General features: G+C 35.6%; 1 protein-coding gene across 1 annotated transcript in view; it reads left to right on the forward strand.

The window, feature by feature from the left end:
- The window catches only part of GABBR2 (gamma-aminobutyric acid type B receptor subunit 2), a 780,032-nt gene that overhangs the window by 676,206 nt on the left and 82,271 nt on the right, over positions 1–21,555 (forward strand). The window contains exon 13 of the mRNA XM_051998595.1: positions 2,047–2,169. Within this exon, the coding sequence (XP_051854555.1) occupies positions 2,047–2,169 (123 nt within the window). The remainder of the gene's footprint in view (positions 1–2,046; positions 2,170–21,555) is intronic.

Raw genomic sequence — 21,555 nt, forward strand, 5'->3', positions numbered from 1 at the left:
ACTCCATTATTCTATGAATCAGGCAGCTAGGTGGTTCAGTAGATAGAGTGCCAGACCTAAAGTCAGGAATGCCTGAGTTTGAATATGGCCTTACATAATGTTACTAGATGTCTGACCCTGGGGTAGATACTTAATCCTGTTTGCCTCAGCTTCCTCATCTGTAAAATGAAAAGGAACCATTCCAATATCTTTGCCAAGAAAACCCTAAAAGGGGTCCCAAAGAGTTGTACACTACTGAAAAAACATGACTAAACAACTACATTATTTTAGGTGGAGAGGAATAGAATGGTGGGGTATATCAAGCTGAACACATTATAATAGAGGTGATCTAACCAGCAGGGAAGAGCTCTGAAGAAAGGACTGTGTCCCCAACCTTTTTCCAGGGTTATCCATTCCTTCTGCCAGAAAGTCTAGAATATCAAAATGTCATACTACTCTCCTTAGATCTGTCCTTTGTACTTTTCATATTATACTTTGTATTATAATTTTCTATTTGTTTTATCTCTGCTACAAGATTGTAAATCTATCATACTCATCTAATACATATTTGCTGGACTAAATTTAATTAAAATCTTCCTCATTACCATTTCAACTTTCTTTGCCCAGCCAGTGGGGAGTTTTTCCTTATGCATTCTGATTCATTCAAATTGAACCCTTAGCATCCATTGTTACCATCATTGAACAATAATCTCCTCCTTCCCAAAACCAAATCATTCACATGTATGCATGAAAATAAACTCAGTGTTTAAACTTATTTCTTGAAAAATCCCATTTTTAGTGGAGGAAATTTCTGCCAGGATTGTCAGCAATCTACAAACTCTGATTTATGAGTTTCCATTCAGTAGGCTCTTAAACTATGGCATCATACTCCAAATGAATGTCACATGGAAGGGAATCGTAGAGGTCACTGAGTCTAGGACCCTCATTTTATAGATAAGAAAATGGATTAAGTGACTTGCCTAGAGCCATATAGCTAGTAAGCGTCTGTGGGGAAATTTGAGTACAGATCTTCCTGACTCAAGAACAACACTCCATACCACACTGCCACCAGCAAAGTAACATGGCTTCTATATCCTAGAGGAAGTTATACTTCCATACTTTTGTCCCAAGCTCCACGAAGGTCCAATGAAAGCAGTACTTTTATCACAAATTAGGACTGCAATTTGTCCCTATCTGTAGAAAACAAAGGGTCGTAGCATGGACAACTAGGTCTTGTTGTTTTCTCACAGAATGTTAAATTATCCAATTCAAACTTCTTATTTTACAGGAGAGAAAACCTTAACCAAAGAAGAAAAAGAACTTGCCCATGATTATATTATTAAGTGTCAGAATCAGAATTTGAACACTGATCTTTCGAGTCTGGATGAGGGATTCTTATTTCCCTAGAATCCACAGGGGTTAATGAACTTGAACAGAAAATACACACATACACATATATAACTGTTATTTGTTCTTCATTCTTGAAGTGAACTATACATCAGGGAGGTGATGTCATGACTTGCAAGTGAATTGGATTTAAGGGAAGGAGGACTGTGCAAGCAAGGTCGCCTGCCTCACTTTCCCCTCCAGAACCAGCTGGGTTCAATGGGAAGATATAGATCCGATTGACTGGAGATGGCCTGGTATGCAAAGAGATCTTGACCTCTTTAAGCTAAGGTCTTTTACAGGTCTCTTTAACCGTTTGACTGACATTCATTGAATGGGTGGTTACTTTAATCACTTCCTAGGGTCACACATCAAATCTGTCTAAAGATTTTCAACCTTAATCCTTGAATCTATAAATCACCCTTCCAAATAGAGGTGAAAATCTCAAAGGGAAGAATACCAAAGATAAGAAGAAAACAGGATATAAGTGTTCAAGTCCATATGTATACAATTTCTCTTTCCCATCCTGTCTATTTAAAAATGAAAATGTCAAAGAAAAGGAGAGAATTGGGGTTCATAAAGAGAGAATTTAAATATCCCAAGGGTCACACTCCTTCAGCAACTATATGGAAATCTCTAACTCACCTCTATTTTCTGTTCTACTCTTACTTGTCCCTCCAGATCATTAAAGACCAGAAGCTATTGGTGATTGTTGGAGGCATGCTACTGATTGATCTCTGCATCTTGATTTGCTGGCAGGCTGTGGATCCTTTAAGAAGGACAGTGGAAAAGTACAACATGGAGGTAAGTTGCCAAATTTATGCCTAACTCATTGTTGCCCATCACTCTCCTTCACCATTCTCCAAGGTCCTTTGGAGTACAGATATACCCTACCAAATGGTATTAAATGATTTCCTAGAAACGTAGAAACATAGCTCCTGATTAAAGCTAGTTCCACCTTGGCAGAGAGCTGAAGGGTATAACAGTCACATGGGACATCATGATGAGATTTTGCTAGAACATCTTACTTGCATTATTGCACAGCAACATTAGCTAAAATGATGTTCAGGGTGGAAATATCCTCTGTATAAAGGAGAAAGTTTCTTAACTAACCCAATGTGAATTTTCCAGAAAGAGAGTGAAAACATAAACAATTTTTATCTATATTCTGAATAAGTTCCTGTTTCTTAGTCTTGAAGACTGGATAAACCTGACAGCAGAAGGGAATTCTGGGCTCTAGGCAAGTGTTTGTAATAGATGCTATTGTTATAAATAATAGATTATCAGGATGCATTAGCAGATTTCAGAATAAACTCTGTTCCATGCTCTCCAGCCTGTAAAAATCAAGATTGAAGGCAATAGGAAAGGTCAAAATTGGGTCATTAATTCAATATTTAGCACTTTGGGTAGAAGCTGTAAAACCTCATTTATTTAAGATTCTACTAATTTGAAATTTGGTGTAATTTATAAAAAGCTGAGATGAATTTAGTTATACATAGTCCATTAAAAAAGGAGTGTTCTAGATCAATTAATAGTATAAACAAGATCTCAATGATGTTTGAATTTCTTAAGAGAACAAAGACTTTTCTAGCATTTTAGAATCATTTGTTTGCATGTGATCAATTGGCATGTAAATTAAAATAAATCTCCTAAGGCACAATTCATGAAATCATAGCTTGTGAGTTGGAAATAATCTTAGAATTCATCCATTCCTACTTTCTCATTTTACAGATGAAAAAAATGAGTTTCAGAGCAGTTAACTGACTTACTCGGTGTAGTACAATGATATGTGTTGTATACCTAAATCTTTTGACTCAAATCCACTTGTTAGTCTATTTTCAGACATTGTATAGATTTGAAAATGTGAAAAAAAATCATTTTTGTATGTTTCTAAATATTGTATATCCCACATAAAATTTAAATAGTATTAAATCAAAATGATAAATTATCCTATTATTCAGATTTTTCACTCATTCAGTCTGATCTCAAACCCTGTTTGCCCACTAACCTGCCCATTAAGTTAGTCTATATTATTGAGACATTATGTATTCTGAAACTGTATTTTCTCATGCATGTGAGAATATACATTTGTGCTGAACTGAATAGTATATGCTGGGCACTATGCTTTATCTTATTTGTAAAACAAATTTTGTGTGAAAACTGAAACACTTTCATCTTTCATCTAAATGAGGCAATGACAGTGAATAAAGACCTGAGTCTGGAGTTCAAATCTGACCTTAGACACTAGCTCTCCCTTAATTTTTGTTTTGGACTATTTTTTCTCAGTGTGGGGATAATATCAACTCCTATCTTGCAGAGCTGTGTGAGGACCAAATGACATAATATTTGTTGTTGTATCATACCAAATATTCCTTTGAAATATATATAATAAATATATATAATGGACTATAAAATACAAGCACCACCACCACCAAAAGATTCATAGTTCATAAATCAGTTGGGGCAGAAAGGAAGGAATTTGGTACATCTGTCTGACAAGAGGTAATTTTGGAGAATATGATTTCATATAGCAAATCTGCTTCATTCAAATCTAGGTTCCTGCAATCTGATTTTAAGTTATAAAGTTGAGGTAGAACACCAGCCCTGAAGTCGAGGACCTGAGTTCAAATCTGCCCTCAGACACTTAATACTTTCTAGCTGTGGGACCCTAGGTACACAGCTGCAAGACCCCAACTGCCTCACCAAAAAAAAAAGTTAGAGCAATGTCAACTGATATTATGTGGACTTAGTATGGACTTAGTCATGAAGCAAAAATGTATTAAGCATCTTATGTGTGTAGAGCTCTGTATTAATTAGAGGAGGAAAAAGTTTAAGTAAGATGTATCTCTTCTGTCAAGAAATTTTAGCAAGGTAGAAGATAAATATATATATATATATATTGATAACTGTAATATATACTATGTGGAAAGTATATAATCTAGATGAGATATGGAGGACCCCACTGGGGTGATATTATAAGGAAGGGTCGACTAAGTCCCTAAGAAAGATCAACAAAAAAATAAAATAAGAAGGGTTGCTTGATTCTCTAGCAGTCCTGAGTTGTTTTTTCTCTTTTGAGGGACAAAGTTGAGGGTAGAGGGAAGGACTTAATTGGATATGTCCCTAAGGAGTTGGTTTGACTATTTATGGTCTTATCAGTGGGGAATGCAACAATTTATAAACCTTGTCTAAAGATTTCACACTTTGTTGAGGATTCAGATGAGGGACTCCTCCTGTGGCATATCTGGATATTCCATCTGGGCATTAGAAAATTGCTGTGTGAATTGCAGAAGGAAAAAAAAAGAAAGGTCCTAAAGAATAAGGAAATAAAGGAAGAGATATTTGGGTTATCCTGAGTGGCACATTGGTTAGCGTGCTGGACCTGAAATCAGGAAGACTCATCTAACCTAACTTCAAATCTGGCCCCAGACACTTACTAGCTATGAGACCCTGACCAAATCACTTAACCCTATTTGCCTCAGTTTCTTCATCTATAAAATGAGCTGGAAAAGGAATTGGCAAACCACTCTACTATCATTGCCAAGAAAACACATGGGGTTTTGAAATGGGATTATGAAAAAATCAGACATGACTGAAAAATCAGCAACAAGGAATTCAATAGGTAAAGAGAATTCCAGTAAAAGATTCCAGGCATGGAAAAAAGTACTTGTAAAGATTTAAGGAATATTTAAGAATGGAGAATATTCTACTTTAGCTGAAATATAATTTAATAATAATGAATTACTGCGAAGCCCAAGATTCTGATGCACTGAGAGCTCTCCCTCAGCTCATAACCAGGCTCATCTTGTGGGAGCCTGGTCTCTATTGAAATGGGTCAGGTTCTCTTTCTAACACTCTTTAGTACTATCTCTTCAGAAGTCCAATCTCATAAATCTTAGGTTTGGGTCATGTCTAGCACCTCCCTCTAAAAGTAGTGAAAGGGAATGTACACATTATACAGATTAAGTATAGAAAAGCTATTTCTTTCCTTGACACAAAAGAAATGCTTAAAATAACTAAGACCCATAAGCATACGTTAACAGAAACTTAACAAATGAAAGCAATAACATAATACTGTTATACTCTCCTGGGAGATTGATATTTTAAAACATCAAAACAAGGTGCAATTCATAGGATATTAAATATTTTACATTTCCCCTTAGTGCTACACTGTCCATACAGTCTCTTCTTGGTTCACATCTTCTTATAATGCAGCCCAGTGACTATTTTCTCCTCTAAAAAGTACTTTAGAGATATGGGGGGAAACCTCCCACACAGATCAAGCATCCAAGATTTCCAGGATTCAGAAGAAGGGTATATACCTGCCCAGCTTTATTACATGCTAATCCCTTTTACTTTCACTCCAGTCTAGTCAAACTATTTTTCATACATGACATTACAACTCCCATCTTCCATGCCAGATTCTGGAATACATGTATTTCTTTCCTTTAGAACTCAGTTCAAGGACCACCTTACACAGTCCATGAAATCTTTCCCAATACTCCAACTGCTACTGCTTATCTCTTCTGTCCCCATCACCACCAGTGGTATATCTGAATATACCATCTGAGTACCACTAAAAACTCACAGGTCCATCTCAGGATCACAGCTCAGTCATCTATGATCAGGCAAAGAAACACAAAGCAGAAGAGGCAGAGGTAAACTCAAACTCATCTAGTTGAACCTTTTCTCTAGCTGCTGTTTGGCAATAGTCACCAAACTGCTGAGTTGAGACAAAGGAGAAGTCCAGCAGTGGAGAGCTGAGAGAGTTGAAGTAAAAGGATAGACTAGAAACTGTCTCTCCTTTTTTTTAAATTGTGAACACCATTCTTGGGACTAAAGGACCAAGGAGGACATTGCTTTATTATCCTGACACACCTGTATCCTTCAGCAGCGAGAAGATGCACAGGGTCAGTCAGATGCAGGCAAAGTAGCTCTGTGCATGACTAGGGTTTACATCATACACAGAATATATGGAAGAGAAAAATAACATCAATTTTTGACCACCAAGCACTACACCAGGCCTTGAGGACTCAAAAACAAAGGTGAGACAGTTCCTTTCTTCAAGGACCTTAATATCTACTTGGAAGAAACAACCTAAATATGTTCAGGGATATACAACTAGATAAAAGATGATGGGGGCAGGAGATTAGAGTGAAGATAGACCAGTGAGGTTAGAGTCAGTTTGAAAATGACTGAATGCAAAATAAAGGAATTTATATTCTATACTGGAAGTAATGGGGATCCCTTGACGTTTATTGACCAGAGAATTGACATGATCAGATCTGTGCTATAGGAAGATTACTTAGACAGATGAGTGAAGGATGTGGAAAGACGTAAGAGAGAAAAGTAGGGTGGTGACAGATTGGGGTGGGGGAGACTTGTATGCTCAACAAGGATTTTCAAGATACTAACAGTATCCTTTGGAAATTTTTCAGTGTGTTCTTTGGTCAGGTCCTCATTTGCTTTTCTCACTTTAGTTTTGCCCTTTCTGCAGGTTGGCATGGTTACAAATTATTTTCGATCTGACAGCTTTGTTCATTTACTATAGTTTCCACAATACATTTGGAAACTTCAAACTGTTGTTTTCTTACATATGCCAGCTATTAGGGGCAGATTTGATGCTGGCACCCTAGTAGTTCAGAAATAGGGAATTAAAAGGCATTTGCCAGTTAACCAAAAGAGATTTGCTCAGCCCTATGGATATACAACAGGAATATGAAGACACTTAACTTCTATAGATTTGCCTCCCCTTGTCTCTAAATGAAGGCACATTTCATCAGCAAGGCAGGATGTGGGGTGATCTTTAGACATCCACCAAGTTGGAGGGGCCCCAACTCCATATAGATGAGACTTTTTATGCCCTCAAATTACCAGGAAGCTGTACCAAAAGAAGCAGAGGATGATCAGATTCGGATGACAGCTTTGTCCCCTGTTAGAGGAAATTAATCCTTGTTGCAAGAAAACTCTGATAGGTTCTTTCATATCATAATAGAACACAAAAGTTCTTTTCTCAATTATGCATAATAAAAAATAAAAATAATAACTTGCATTTACATAATAGCATAGATTAGATAAAGCATTAAGTACTTACTATGTGCCAAGCACTGTGCTAAGTGTTGGGAGTACAAAACACAAGGAAAATCACAGACCTTGTGATCAAGAAGCTTACATCTATTGAAAGAACAACACATAATGAATAGTTGAAGGTGGGGGGCAAGAGGTGATGGGGAAGATATCCCGGCAAGAGAGAAAAGCCTGGAGATTCAGGAACTGAATTAGTTTAGGAATAAGAAGGACTGATGTGAATAATTCCTCAAAAAAAAAAAAAAAAAATCCAGGGAAGAACTCAGGAAGTGAAGGAAAAGTGTTCAGGAAGAAAGGTTATCTCCAGCTTGAGAAGGCAGCTGGAGTGGAGGTGGGAAAACTCCATATAGTAGAAAGAGTACTGGACTTGGATTCAAGAGACCTAAGATAGTATCCCAGTTCTGTCATCTTCTTGGGAAACCATTTTATCTCTGTAAGTGAGAATGAGTTTCCTCATCTGCAAAATAATGCAAAATGAAGGTTCCTTCCCAGCTTGATAAGTCTGTGATTCTGTGATCTGATCTAGTATTTCTTTCTCAGTCTCTCTATTTGTCTCTCTGTCTCTCTCTTACACACACACACACACACACACACACACACACACACATTTGTTTATCTATACACAATCTATATTTATTATAGGTTAGTGAATAAATTAATTTGTAAGTGGAGAGCCAGCAGGGGATGGGAAGAGAATGATCTGGTAATATCACAAAGAAGTAAAAATTTCTAAGGAATATCTCCCAAAAAACAGATTTCCCTTAGTCTTTTACAGAGTAGAAATATGTATAGCCTCTTTCTTTGTTGTCTTATGTTTTCTGATCACCTATGTGTTTTCCATGCTCCTCCTCAATTTAACTCTCCACATGTCTCTGCTGATTAGCTCAGTACCTAGTGACTACTTGCCTTAAGGATGTCCAAATGTTTTCAGCACTGGGTCATGTGTGAAGCTATCCAGATGTGTGTGGGCTGTGGGAATTTTTTCATTGCTAACAATATTGAAGATTTATCTGTTAAGCAATTCAAAAGATATGAATGTTTTATCAACAATGGAAATGCAATCCAAAAAAAAAAAAAACAATGTAATCGATTTTATTTGTACAAAAATGTACAGTTAGAGGCTTAGAGCTAATCTCTGATCAATTCTGATAAAGTCCATTAGCATATTATTATTGAACAGACTAAATTATTCTTGAGACCTGCAGGGTATGTTTAGTCAGGCATATCTTGGTTCTAACTTCAGATTTATATTTGTGATAATGGCTTTCAGTTTTATAAAAATGGCTTTCCATTTTAACAGCTTTATAAAATGGCATCAATATTCACATTTAGCCACTTAAGCTAGAAATTTCAAGTGGTTGGACTTTGCTGACCACCTTGTCCTATGTGTTGGCTCTGCTAACCTACTGCTTTAACTAACCAATTCAGGTAAAAAACATTTTAAATAGAAATCTCTTGATCTACACCCGGGTGTCAAGAGAACTCCATTTGACCCATGGATTACATATTGAATTCCAAAATTCTAGTTCAGAGCTCAGCAAATTAAGGCCCATGAGTGAAATCTTTCCTTCCACATGATTTTGTTTTACATTTTAAAATCCAAAAACCATACCAAACCATGTAACCATAAACCATAAAAACCAAAAACATCCGGTAGGCTGGATTTGGCTTATGGGCCATGGTTTGCTGACTGGCCCTAGTCTAATTTGTTTGATTAAGACTCCCATAGCAGTGCTGCTTTTCCTTAAGCACTTCTAGTCATTAATACTTACATTTATTAATAATAATATCATGCTAATAACTTTGTAAAATCAACCCAACTTGTTAGTCTTACTTCCTTCATATCTCTTGAACCCATCCCATCTTTTGTCTACACATACAACCACTCCCCAACTTCAGGCCAGAGTATCTCTTACCTAGACTATTATAATGGCCTGCTAAGTTTTTCCTTCTAGCCTCTAGTTTCCTCCCTTCCCAACCCAGTCTTCATAGAACTACCGGATTGATACTCCTAAAATGTGCATCTGATCATGTTACCCCACCACACACAGAAACACATGCATTCAAAATTTATCAATGGCTTTATCAATGGCTCCCTATTGGCCCTAATATTCAATACCAAAAAAATGCCCTGTATATTTATACTGCATATATCTTATACATATATAGTTTCTGGCGTATCATCTTCCACATTAGATTGTGAGTTCCTTGAGAAAAGATACTACTTTTTGCTTTTCTTTCTATTATCAGAATTTAGCATGGTGCCTAGTACATAGTAAACACTTCATAAATGTTTGTTGACCTGATTTGACTTGACCCTTTTATTTAAAGCTCTCCACAATTTATCTCCCACCTAAATTTCCAAGATTTTTCCATATTATTCTTTCATGTTTTTTCCATTTTAGTTAAATTGAGCAGCTAGCTGTTCCCACTATTTAATATTTCATTTTTTGCCATTGAGCAAGTAGTCCCCCATGTCTGAAATACATTTTGTCCTCACTTCTACTTCACAGAACTCTTAAATTCTTTTTAAAGCTCAGCTCAAGAGTACTACCTTCGATAGGTAGTCTTTCCTGATTCCTTTCTTAGAACTAAAATTATTAACATTCTCTCCCTATCAAAATTATTTTACCTTACTTTATATATGTTTTGTATTTATTTACATATTGTATTCCCTCTACTAGAATGTAAAATCCTTAAGTACAGGGGTTGGGGGGAGCGGGGAGAGAGACTGGAGTTATTAGGGGTTTTTCCCCTATTCCTTGCAGCTACCAGTTTAGGTCATATAGTAGGTGTTTAATAAATGTTCATTGAATTGAAATCAATTGAATTTAATTTCACATAGACTGTTAATAACAAATAACATAGACATGGAGTCTTTACTAACATTTTATATTCCTGCTTGATTCAGGGACATAAACTTAGTCTTGCAATTACTAATTGATCCATTAATGTAAAATCAATTTGGTTCACCCTTACAATTACTGTCAGCCTGTAGGCGTCATTATTGATTCATCAGTTACCAGCTAGCTCATTCTACTCCTATCCTAATGGAGTACATGGAGAAAACTGGAATTGTATTTCTGAGATTACAGCTCCTCTGGACCTTGTGGTTCAACCAATCTGATTAAATATTCTGTTGTTTTTCTCTGTTGAATAGTTGAAATAAATAACATGTGTTAATATATCTTTTGGCTTCAGTGAAAAGTATTTTAACTGTTATTCTCCTTGACCTATATTCACATTTTTATTTCTTTTAAGGGAAGTATTTGAGATTCAAAAATTCAGTGTAAAAAACATTAACAGATCATTGGGTAGGTGCTAGGGGAACCACAAAGTTTAAATAAGATGGCCCTGTACTCACAGAGTCTATAATCTTATAAGGACAAACAAATAAATATCGAGGGCAAACTATATTATGTCATATCCAAGGAGGGGAAAAACATTATTGATAAGAAAATTCAAAGAAGGTTCCCTAGAAAAGATGGCACAGGACTTGGGAATAAAATAGACTTAACTCACAGTGTATGTGAAGTCACAAAGGGAAAACACAGGGCTTGTTCAAGGAATAGAAAAAAAAAAGAAGTCCAAATAATATATCCTTTACATTCTCAGTTACTAAATATATTACTGCTAGTAGCTTTTAATTTCTTACAATGCCATTAGGTTCCAAGTAGTTAGGGGAAGAAAAGACTATATAAGATAAGAAGATCCTTGAGATTAAGAACCATGTGCTTTCGAAACTTCCCCAGAATTTAGCACAGTAGTCTGCTTACAAATGTTTGTTAAATGGAACCAAAACACGTTAAATCCTATTGGGAATCAAATTGTGGAGAACTTAAATAAGAGGGTCAAATCAATTCAGTAAGCAATTATAAGTGCTTACTGTGTGCAAAGTAATTTTAAAGGATATGTATATATGAAATAGAAGTTCTAGACTCCTGTGGGAGACTGATGAAGCTTATAGATCCCTTTTCCATATGTTTTTATGCATAAAATAAAATACACAGGAACTCAGTCAGTGTACATACTTAGCTTAGCCCAGGGCTTCTTAAACTCATGACCTCTTTTTGCCCAAGAAATTTTTATGCATATGGTGCATAGTAACAACAAGATTATAGGGTGATCAACTGTGATGGATTTGGCTCTTTTTACCAATGTGGTGATTCAAGTCAATTCCATTAGACTTGGATGGAAAGTGCCATCTGTATCCAAAGAGACAACTATGAATGTAATGGTTTGTTTTGCAAGTTTTTGTAGTGGTGGTGGTGGTGGTGATTTGTTTGCTTGGTTTTTTTTTTCTTTCTCGTGGTTTGTTCCCTTTTGATCTGATTTTTCTCGACAACATGACAAATATGGAAATATATTTAAAAGAATTGCACATATTTAACCTATATCAGATTGTTTGCTATCTTGGGAGGGGAGAAGGAGAGGAGTGAGAAAAAGTTGGAAAACAAAGTTTTACAGAAATTAATGTTGATAACTATCTTTACATGTATTTGGAAAAATAAAACACTATTTTTAAAAAAAGTTGGAGTTTAGCCCACTCCATCTCAGGACTTTTGAGCTCAAAAGATCCACCTGCCTCAACCTTAAGAAATAGGAAACTATGTCAATTATATTGAAATATAGTTATTAAAATATTTTTAAACAAATTCATGAATCCCAGATTAAAGACCCCTGATGTTGAGAGTATGGCTAGAGAATCAGCCTTGGATCAGAATGACTTAGTTCACGTCCTATCCCTGAGACAATTTGTCTGTGTGACCCTAGACAAATTACTTAACCTCTCAATGTCCCCAAGCAATCTTTGAGATTATAATTGCAGATGTTGCTGAGGCACAGTGGTAAAGGATGTTTGCTTATTGAGAAGCTTGATGTGCTAATGAAATTTCAAATCCAGAGTAAAAAATAAAAATTTTTAAATGAGTATCAAAACCGACTTGTTAAGAACCTGTGATTTCTTCAGGATAGAAACTCCCTAAAGATTACAACCTAACTATAACTTAAAGTGTTCGATAGTCACCTGAGCATTAGAGTTTTATCTGTGATCATACAGTAAGTAAGCCTCAGTGGTAAGATTTTGACCAGATCTATAATTCTACTCTCTATATGTAATGCATCTATTTTCATAGATGTATTTTAATGGGCCTGTAATTCCAGCTATTGAAAAGAGTGAGGCTGGTGAATCTTGTAAGCTCGGGAGTTCTGGGCTGCCCTGGGCTAAACTGATTGGGTAGCTACACCAAGTCCAGGAATGATACAGGAAGACTGCCTAAGTCATTGCATACTAACCTAGGTTAGAAAGAGCTAAGTCAAAGCTCTTGGACTAATTAGTAATAGTAATAGGATCAATTAGGTCCATGAGTAGATACTAAAATTCTAGCCAAGTGAGACAGAAAGACTTTGTGTTAAATATATATATATATATATATATATATGCATTCATATGCATATGTATATCTACATAATATTTTATTTTATATGGTATTTCATAAATTTGTACTATTAATATAAACAAATATGCTTTAATATATCAGGAAGAGATCCAGTGACTATAATTTCACCAATGTTGGCATTCCTTCCAAAAGTGCAGATCACAACCCAACTATAACTGGCCATCCTATAGGATCCTCTTCCATGCCCTTTCAGAATTCTCAAAAATTCTAATAGAGAATATACCAACTTCTCAAAGGACTTCCTCTAAAGCAAAGGATCTTAAAACTTTTATGCATCATGCACTCCTTTGGCCATCTAGTAAAACCCATGTATGGCTTCCCAGTATTTTTAAAATTCAATAATTTTTAAAAATTCATAAAGGATATGCTAAATTTTAGAGGTTAATAAAAATAAAAATGTAAAATTTTCCCATCCAAGATCATAGGACCCAACCCCCAACCTTAAATCTATCAATGGGCAAGTTAAGATTTATTGTAGGCACTTTAAAATTCTGTGGATACCAGGCCATACTTGGCCGCTTCATATAATATTCCTAACTCTCCCTACATAGCTTATCCTACCTAAATATTCATTCTCTAGATGTTATCTTTTATGCTATGGCTTATATACATAATTATTATTAATGTGTAAAGACCTATTTAGATATATGTCTAAAACCTTTTGTGTTATCTATAATTCTAATTCTTCTGATACTGTGATGTTCCATGATTCAGTCACATCTTATCATGAGAATATGCATATGCATAAATCAATGTATATTTGTGAATGCATAGTACACATGCATGTGTTTGCATGCATGTATACATGTAAACAGGAATCAGTGTGACACAATGAAAAGAGTTCTAGATTTGGATCTGGAAACTAGGGCTAAAAATCCAGCTCTGATATTTACCCTGTGTGAATTACCCCAAGTCAACTAAGAGGACCTCATCTTCCTTGTCTGTCAAATGAAAAGGTTAAACTCCCAAGTTTAAATCTATGAGAGGTGAAGTAACTCTCAAAATCAAAAAGAATTGGATTCAAATCATACCTCTGACCCATAATGGCTGTAGGATTTTGGGCAAGTAAGTCATCACCTCTTTAGTACTTGCAGACAATTCTATAAGACTCTTAAATTATAGAAGAGTTGCTGATCTGTAATATAAGGGGAATTTATCACTCATCACCAGTAATTATCTATATTGATGAATTCATGTCTGGATCCCCAAATTCATATAAGTAAATGCAAACAAATATATCATTTTCCCTTCACGAGGCAACAGGAAAGAGTTTTCTTCATAAAATCCTAGAATCAAGCAGCACCGGATACAAAAGTTGTCATAATAAGGAAAAACTAAATATAAAACTCCTTTTAAAAATCTTTGAAAAAACTATGCTTCCTCTATGATTCCCTATCTTCAAAAAAAATGTAGGCTTGAGAAAGAGCAAATCAAAAAATTTATTTCCAAAACAAAGAAACAAAACAGCAAATGACAGTAAAGATAAAGCATCAACCTGAATAATTCTGTGTTGTTAATGTTATATAAAGCATTATTTCAATCCAAAAAACTCATATTAATCTATGTTGATTGGGCCATTAAGTCAGTTATTTGTTTAGAAATAACTGGATTCAATTTAACAAATGTTTATTTAGTTTAGGACAGTTGTTAGGACAGATAGTTTAGGACATTGTGTTTGGATCTGGGAGAGCCACAAAGATGAAGAAAGTATAGTCCCTTCCCTCCAAAATGAATATATAAATGAATAAAAAAGCTTGAATTTAGGAATGAAAAAAATCCAATAAACATGACTGCTCTTGTGCCTTAAATGAGACAGAAATCACATCTGTCCTTTCCAGGGAGATGGAGGACCAGCAAACCTTAGCATCTTCCCTGCCCCTATTCATGAAAGATCCCTCATACTGAAACCCGGCCTATTGATGTAACTTAAGGACCACCCAGCCTTGCTAGCTCCACCAGCACTGCACCCTGAACATCTCCACATTCAGTCATGTGTCTTACAGCTAAACTTTATTCACTGAGGGCTAAACTCTCAATTCGAGAATGAATTTCTTGAGATCAGAGATGACACTCTTGCTTTTTATATTTCTGTCCCCAATCCTTCGTTTAATAATTGGTGCATAGTAAATGCCTCATAAATGCTTTTTTCATTTATTCATTTTAAAAGCATTTATTAAGTGTTTGCTATGTGCAAAAATTCAAGTTTACATTCCAATTATGCTATTATATGGCTGCAGATTGCAGATCATTGCAGTTTCTGCAGAATCAAAATTAAAGGCAACCCAAAGGGCAATATAGTAGGTGGTAGGCAAAAGTAGATGCAACTCATTAACAATAATTTGTATGCGCAAAATTGTGTAAAAGATAATGTAAAAAATAGATGGCACATATTCCTAGATAGATGCAGTATCAGATATTAAGTGCAAAGAAGAGTGCCATTTAAATCGTTTTTAGAAACTCAAGATAGGAGAGATAACTTCCCACTGTGGGAAGGCAGCATTGTAAGGCAGCATGTGAATTAGGTCTTGAAGAAAGGGGCTGATTTCAGTAGGCAAATCTTTCATGCCATGGAGATGACATAAGCAAAGGCAGGGAAAAGAAAGAAGGGGGAATGATATATAGTAATGCAGTTTGGCTGAAACAGAGTAGATGGAGGAAAGTATTGTATTGGAACAGAAAGAAAATGGAATGCAGAATAAGAAGCAATTGATTGTAGGATTGCTGAGGCAGCTGGCTCTCCTACCCAGGAGCCATCCATTTTCCAACCCAGTCAAACACAAAGATCTCCAGCACTTCTAATTGCTTCAGAAAACAATAGCATGCATGTCTCAACAGGCATTCTACTAGGTGACAGTGAAACTCCCACAGCTTCTTGGCCTTTCTATTTTCTGGCTACTAAGGTGAAAACAACTTAAGGAAAGTTTGGAGTGTAGTAGAATTTGAAAACTCTTATCTTATTGCCATGGATTTGACATCCCTCTCTATGGAAACAACAGATGTGAGGTCTAAAAGTCTTTAGCTAAAATTGACTCACCAACTGGTGGCCTGTGCTGATCATGTTTCTATGGAAACAATGAGTAGACCAAAAAAGATTTTTTTTAATATTTAATTTTAAGTCTTTACCTTATTCTTCTTCCTATAATTGCTCAGAAAAGGGATATCAATACTTGTGCATATAATCTTCAAATACACATACATTTTATATATATAAACTTATGCTTTATACATATATGCGCATGAGTTTGTGTGTATACATTTATATATTGATGGATTTAATAAAAGCAGACTAAAGTTTAGAACATGTTTTCTAAGGGATGTTTAATAAAGATGTATCTCAATTTAATCCTTTAATATTAACATTGATAATAATATGTAGCTAATATTTTAGCTATATATCCATATGTTAAGAGCACATAGGAATATATATTTATATAGCTACATCCCAATTTAATGTATTGATTTTATATATGTATTATGTACATGCATATGATATCTAAATCTTATATATGGATATCTTAAAGCATTAAATTGGGATCTTTCTCTCCATATATATAAAAGTCTTAAATTAACATATATACATATCTATAAGCATATAGACACATAATGTAAATAAATGTTTGTTATTTAATTTCATAAAATTAAAGAATATTAGAGTTGGAAAAGCCTCAGGCCAAATTTGAGATATCTGATCCAACCTCTTCCTGAAGCATCAGTCACCCAATTTTTGCTTAGAAACACCAATATGAACACCAATTAACATCTTACTCCAGATAAGTCAAAGTGTTAATTCATAAAGTGTAAGAGGAAGGAACAAAGGAGGGAAGGAAGAAGGGAAGGAGGGAGAGAAGGAAGAAAGGAAAAGAAAGAGGGAGGGAGGGAAAGAGGAAGGGAAGAAGGAGACAAGAAAAATAGAGGGAGGAAGAGGGAGAAAGGAAAGAAAAGGAAAAGAAGGAACATTTTTAAGTGCTTATTATGTGCAAAGAAATAGACACAAATATAAATAGAAAAAAAGATAGTATAAATATAAAAGCTCCTGCCCTCAAACAGCTCACAGTCTAATGGGGGACACAATGCTATGAAGGTTTTCAGGGATAAATCAGATGGAGAGGTCCCATAGTCCTTAGGATTAAGTAGCGGGAGTGCAAATATGCAAACAAACATAGACCTTTCTTTCAAGAAACTTACATGCTAATGAAGAAGACAATACATAAAAGGAAGCTAGAGGAGCAGAGAGAATATGTATGGAGGAGAAGCCTGCCACCTGGATACTGAGAAGTATAGAGAGTATCTGCCCCTGAGAGTCAGCTGAGCATGTCCCCAGGAAATAGTGTCCCAGCTAGGGACTTGTCAATCAACAGCTGAATTATGCTCCCTTTTTCATCATATCATTTCACTGTTAAAAAAAAAAAAAAAAAAAAACTTTCAGCAAATCATATCTAAACTTCTCTACTTGGCTTTAAAACTCTTTATCATCATCACTCACTTTTATCTAGTATTTTGAAGTATACAAGAGTTAAGGGACTCTACCAACTTCACACAGTTATTAAATGTTAGAACCAAGATTTGATCTTTTGATCCCAAGTACAACACTCTATCTTGCTCTAATAAACCAATTCATCTTTCTCCAGCTGCTTTCCAATGCATATTTTCAAATAGAGTATAGATTGTTCCCTTGCCTCCCCATCTTTGCTCACACTTGCTTAGAATGCCGTTTTGACTCTCCTTTGCCTATTCAGGCAAAGATTCTGCTTTAGTCCTTCTTCCTCCATGAAACTTTCCCTAATTACTCTTAACCCTCACTGATTTCCTTTCAATAAAACTGAGGAGCAACCCAAAAATAAAAATTTTTCCTGCTGGGCTCCTCCTACCATTTCTATTGCATAATTTTGTCTTGTTTTAATCTAAGGTTATTAGAAAAGGGATGGATTTCTCCTCCAAAGATCATACCCTTGGGTTCTCGATCCATTCCTAGGGGAACACTATCCTGACCATAACTGCAGAAGCCCAGCACACTCAAAGTCCATCCAAATGCATGATTAATCTTTACTTCAGACTGTGAGAAGCTTAGGTGAGATCTCCCCATGAGATCAGTTACAAGTAGATAGACTTATTTTGCTTGATTACTTTGGTTTAAAACATTAAACGTTCTCCTTTAAGTCTCTCTCAAGACTCTCTTTGCCTTCATCCCTCTTAAATTCAGTAGCTTGTTAAAAAAAAATATTAGCAAAGTCTAATTCAACCTATTTCCTCTGGAAAGCCTAAATTAAACTTTTTTCCTAGCCTCCTGGATTCCAGGAGAGTCCAAAACTTTTTTTCTTGGTCTCAAATCTATTCTCTACCACGTGATGCAATTAATCAATTAGCATTTATTGAATGACTACTGTGTGCCAACTATAATGCTAGATACCGGAGATACAAAGAGGTAAGTGAAATTGTGACTCCCCCTTGAGGTGTTTACAATCTTGTTGAGAAGACAACATGTACCTATATAGTTTTGTCCAAGAAGTTAATCTGGTGGCATGAGGGAGGCACTATTAGCAAAAGAATTTCACCTGATGTTATCTGAGCTTTATCCATGAAAACTTCTGATTCATCTTTTCCCTAGTTTGAAGCTCTCTCCTTTTCTTTGTCTTTAATTCCCTCTCTCTGTGTCTCCTTGTCTCTGTTTCTCTGTGTCTCTCTCGCCCTCTGTGTGTGTATATTTATTTGTCTATCTGCCTTTCTTCTTCTCTGTCTCCATCTGTTTCTCTAGCTCGCTAGCTCTCTCTATCTCTGTCTCTGTCTCTGTCTGTCTGTCTCTCTCTCTCTGTCTCCCTATTTCTCTGTCTCTCTCTGCCTCCATTTACCTCTCTAGCTCTTTGTTCCTCTTTTTTATTTTCTCTCAATCTAAAATCAAAGAATCAAAATTCTTTTACTCTTCCTCTTCCTCATTCTCTCTCCTTGATTCTGTCTCCCACTCTCTCAGTCTCTTACTCTCTGTGTGTGTATTTCTATGTGTTTTATGTGTCCTTTTTGCTTGCTTCCTCCCTTTCTGTCCTCCTCCCCTTCGTTTTCTCTCTGCCTCTTTCTCTCTCTTTCCCTCTCCCTGAGGGAATAGACCTCAGAGATCATCTCATTCTAAAAAGAAATTCCTCTTACAACATGCCCAATAAGAATCATCTTATCTCCACTTGAAGACCTCCAAAATGAGAAGCTCACTACCTCCTGAGGCATTTCATTTCACTTTCAAAAAGCTCTCATCACTAGAAAGATTTCCTCATATGGAGCTTCTATGATAGAAACTTTTATTACTCCTGACTCTAAAGTCAGATTAAACAACTTTAATCCTTTTTCCATGTGACGATCCTTCAAATATTTTAAGATATCTATCATATAACCCTCAAACCTTCTTGTCCTCAGACTATATCATTTCTAAGATTCTTACTAATGCTAAGATTTTGAGATTTGTATTATAGTCATCTGTACATGTACCTTACCTACAGATAGAATTTTAGCCTCCTAGGGCAAAGACTGTATCTTATCAAGGTATCTCTGCTAGCACTGCCCAAGGTTCTATATATAGTAGGCACTTAAGTATTTGTAAACTGAAAACACTTTATCTCAGGCTAGTTAAAAACCACACTGACTAACTCTCTCATATTTTTTTTTTAATCTATCCTATAACAAACCAGACTTCAACACATTAGAACACAGTGAGAGAAGAGGGAAGAAAGCCTTTTACTGTTGAATTTCACACTTTGTGTCCATTTCCAAAATGCATTCTATAGTAAGTGAAGTCTCTACCAAACACTTTGGAGTATCAGCCACAGAAAGCCAGGCCTTTTTCATATCAAGTTCCTGAGCCAGTGCCTAGGTGATAAAATTAGCTAAAGGCTAATTTTAAAAGTTATGTGACAGTCAAAAGCAGAATTGGATGAAAGCAAGTTAGGCAGCTGCTTAGGATACCACAAGGCAAAATGCAAGGTGACACACTTTGCAAAGTGACTTTTTATAAGGACTTACTTTGTGAACACCAGAAAATTCTACTCTGCATGATATATAGGTACTTATTTTTGTTCACTTTAGTTGAACCAGAGCAAATAAATTTCCATCGATGCCTTCCATGCCCCCCAGGAAATTATCTTCTGGACCATAAAAAAAATGACCTTAAAGCAACACTTGGGGCAGGGGAGGGGAAAAGAGGATGAGTTTCAATGTTTCCTTTGGATTTGTGCCATATGAAAAGGTCCCATCCCTTTCTCACTATACCATGTGGAAATTGATAGTTCCTAGAATGATCTTGATGTCTTCACAAACCATTGGAATGTTCTAGAAATGTCAATAGTTTAGCAAATGGTAATTGAATTTATCAAGTAAATAGAAATTAGAAAAAAACAAAGGATTTCTAGTTAAAATTATGATCCAAAAAGTCCCAGAGAAGTCCAATTCTTCCATAGACACTCAAGCAAAAATCCAAACGAACATCAGATGTAACCATGGTCAAGAAAATTAAAAAGAAATACTAGTAATTGACTCCATTTGGTCAAGTCTGACAGAAGAAGATAATTCAGTATCTTGAAGACACTTGGAAAAGGTACCTTCCAGATAGACAGAAGTCAACCAAAGTCTGATCTTTAGCAAAATTGTGAATAGTCTGAGCAGGAACAAACCAGGGTGATTAAGTTATTGAGAACCCTTCTCAATGGCTCTTGGAGCCAACAAGATCTGGACCCAGAAATAAACAGCAATAGGAGAAAAGAGACAATTCCAATAGCTCACTGATAAGGAAGACAGCACCAGATAGTGCATGTTGCAGAGCATTAGGAGTCACAGCACAAAAAAGGACCAGTTCAACAAATAGGCAAGACCTTTGAAAATGCCTCATACTGATTGAAATCTCTGATATTCAAATGGGGCCCCTCAGGTCCACAGTAGACAATGGAACCTAGTTCTCATTCCTGGTCAGAATTATCTATGATTATGATTATGACTCAATTAGGAAATCCTAGATATTAAACTAAAAGGCAATGGAAACAATAATGTTAGTAAAACAGCAGATTATAAAATAAAACCACAAAAATTATGGAATAAGGAGTCAAAGACAGGCTGAAGTTAGTATACAAGTTCTCAAGATAAATAATTTTTTAAATTTGGAAGAAAGAGGATTTGTCAGAATCTAGTCTCAAACTATACTACAAAACAATAATCATCATAAAAATTTAGTCTGGTCAGACTATAGAAATTTTGATCAATGGAAGATATTAAAGACATGAGATCCAGAAGCAATCAAATGTAATTGTATCATATAATAAAAGATCCCAACCACTGAGCTAAGTTTTTAATATTTGACCAAAACAATTGAAAAAATTGGAAAGAAGACTTGGAAAAAATTAAGCTTGAACCAATGTCATAAACAATATATCACAATAAACTCCAAATGAATTCAAAATCTAAATAGAAAAAGTCACATCAAAAACAGACTTCCCAGGCCTTCAAAAGACAGGTATAGAAGCCAAAAATTACCATCAAGGTTAAGGACCACTCAGTACCAGCCAGATCTACAGCTACTATAGTATCAGACTATGAAGGGGACAAAACCAAAAAGTGCCTATCTATTATATGTAAAAGTGTGTGAGATCGTGAAGATTAGCACTGGTACAAATCC

The sequence above is a fragment of the Antechinus flavipes genome, chromosome 1 (assembly GCF_016432865.1).
Source record: "Antechinus flavipes isolate AdamAnt ecotype Samford, QLD, Australia chromosome 1, AdamAnt_v2, whole genome shotgun sequence".
Lineage (NCBI taxonomy): Eukaryota > Metazoa > Chordata > Mammalia > Dasyuromorphia > Dasyuridae > Antechinus > Antechinus flavipes.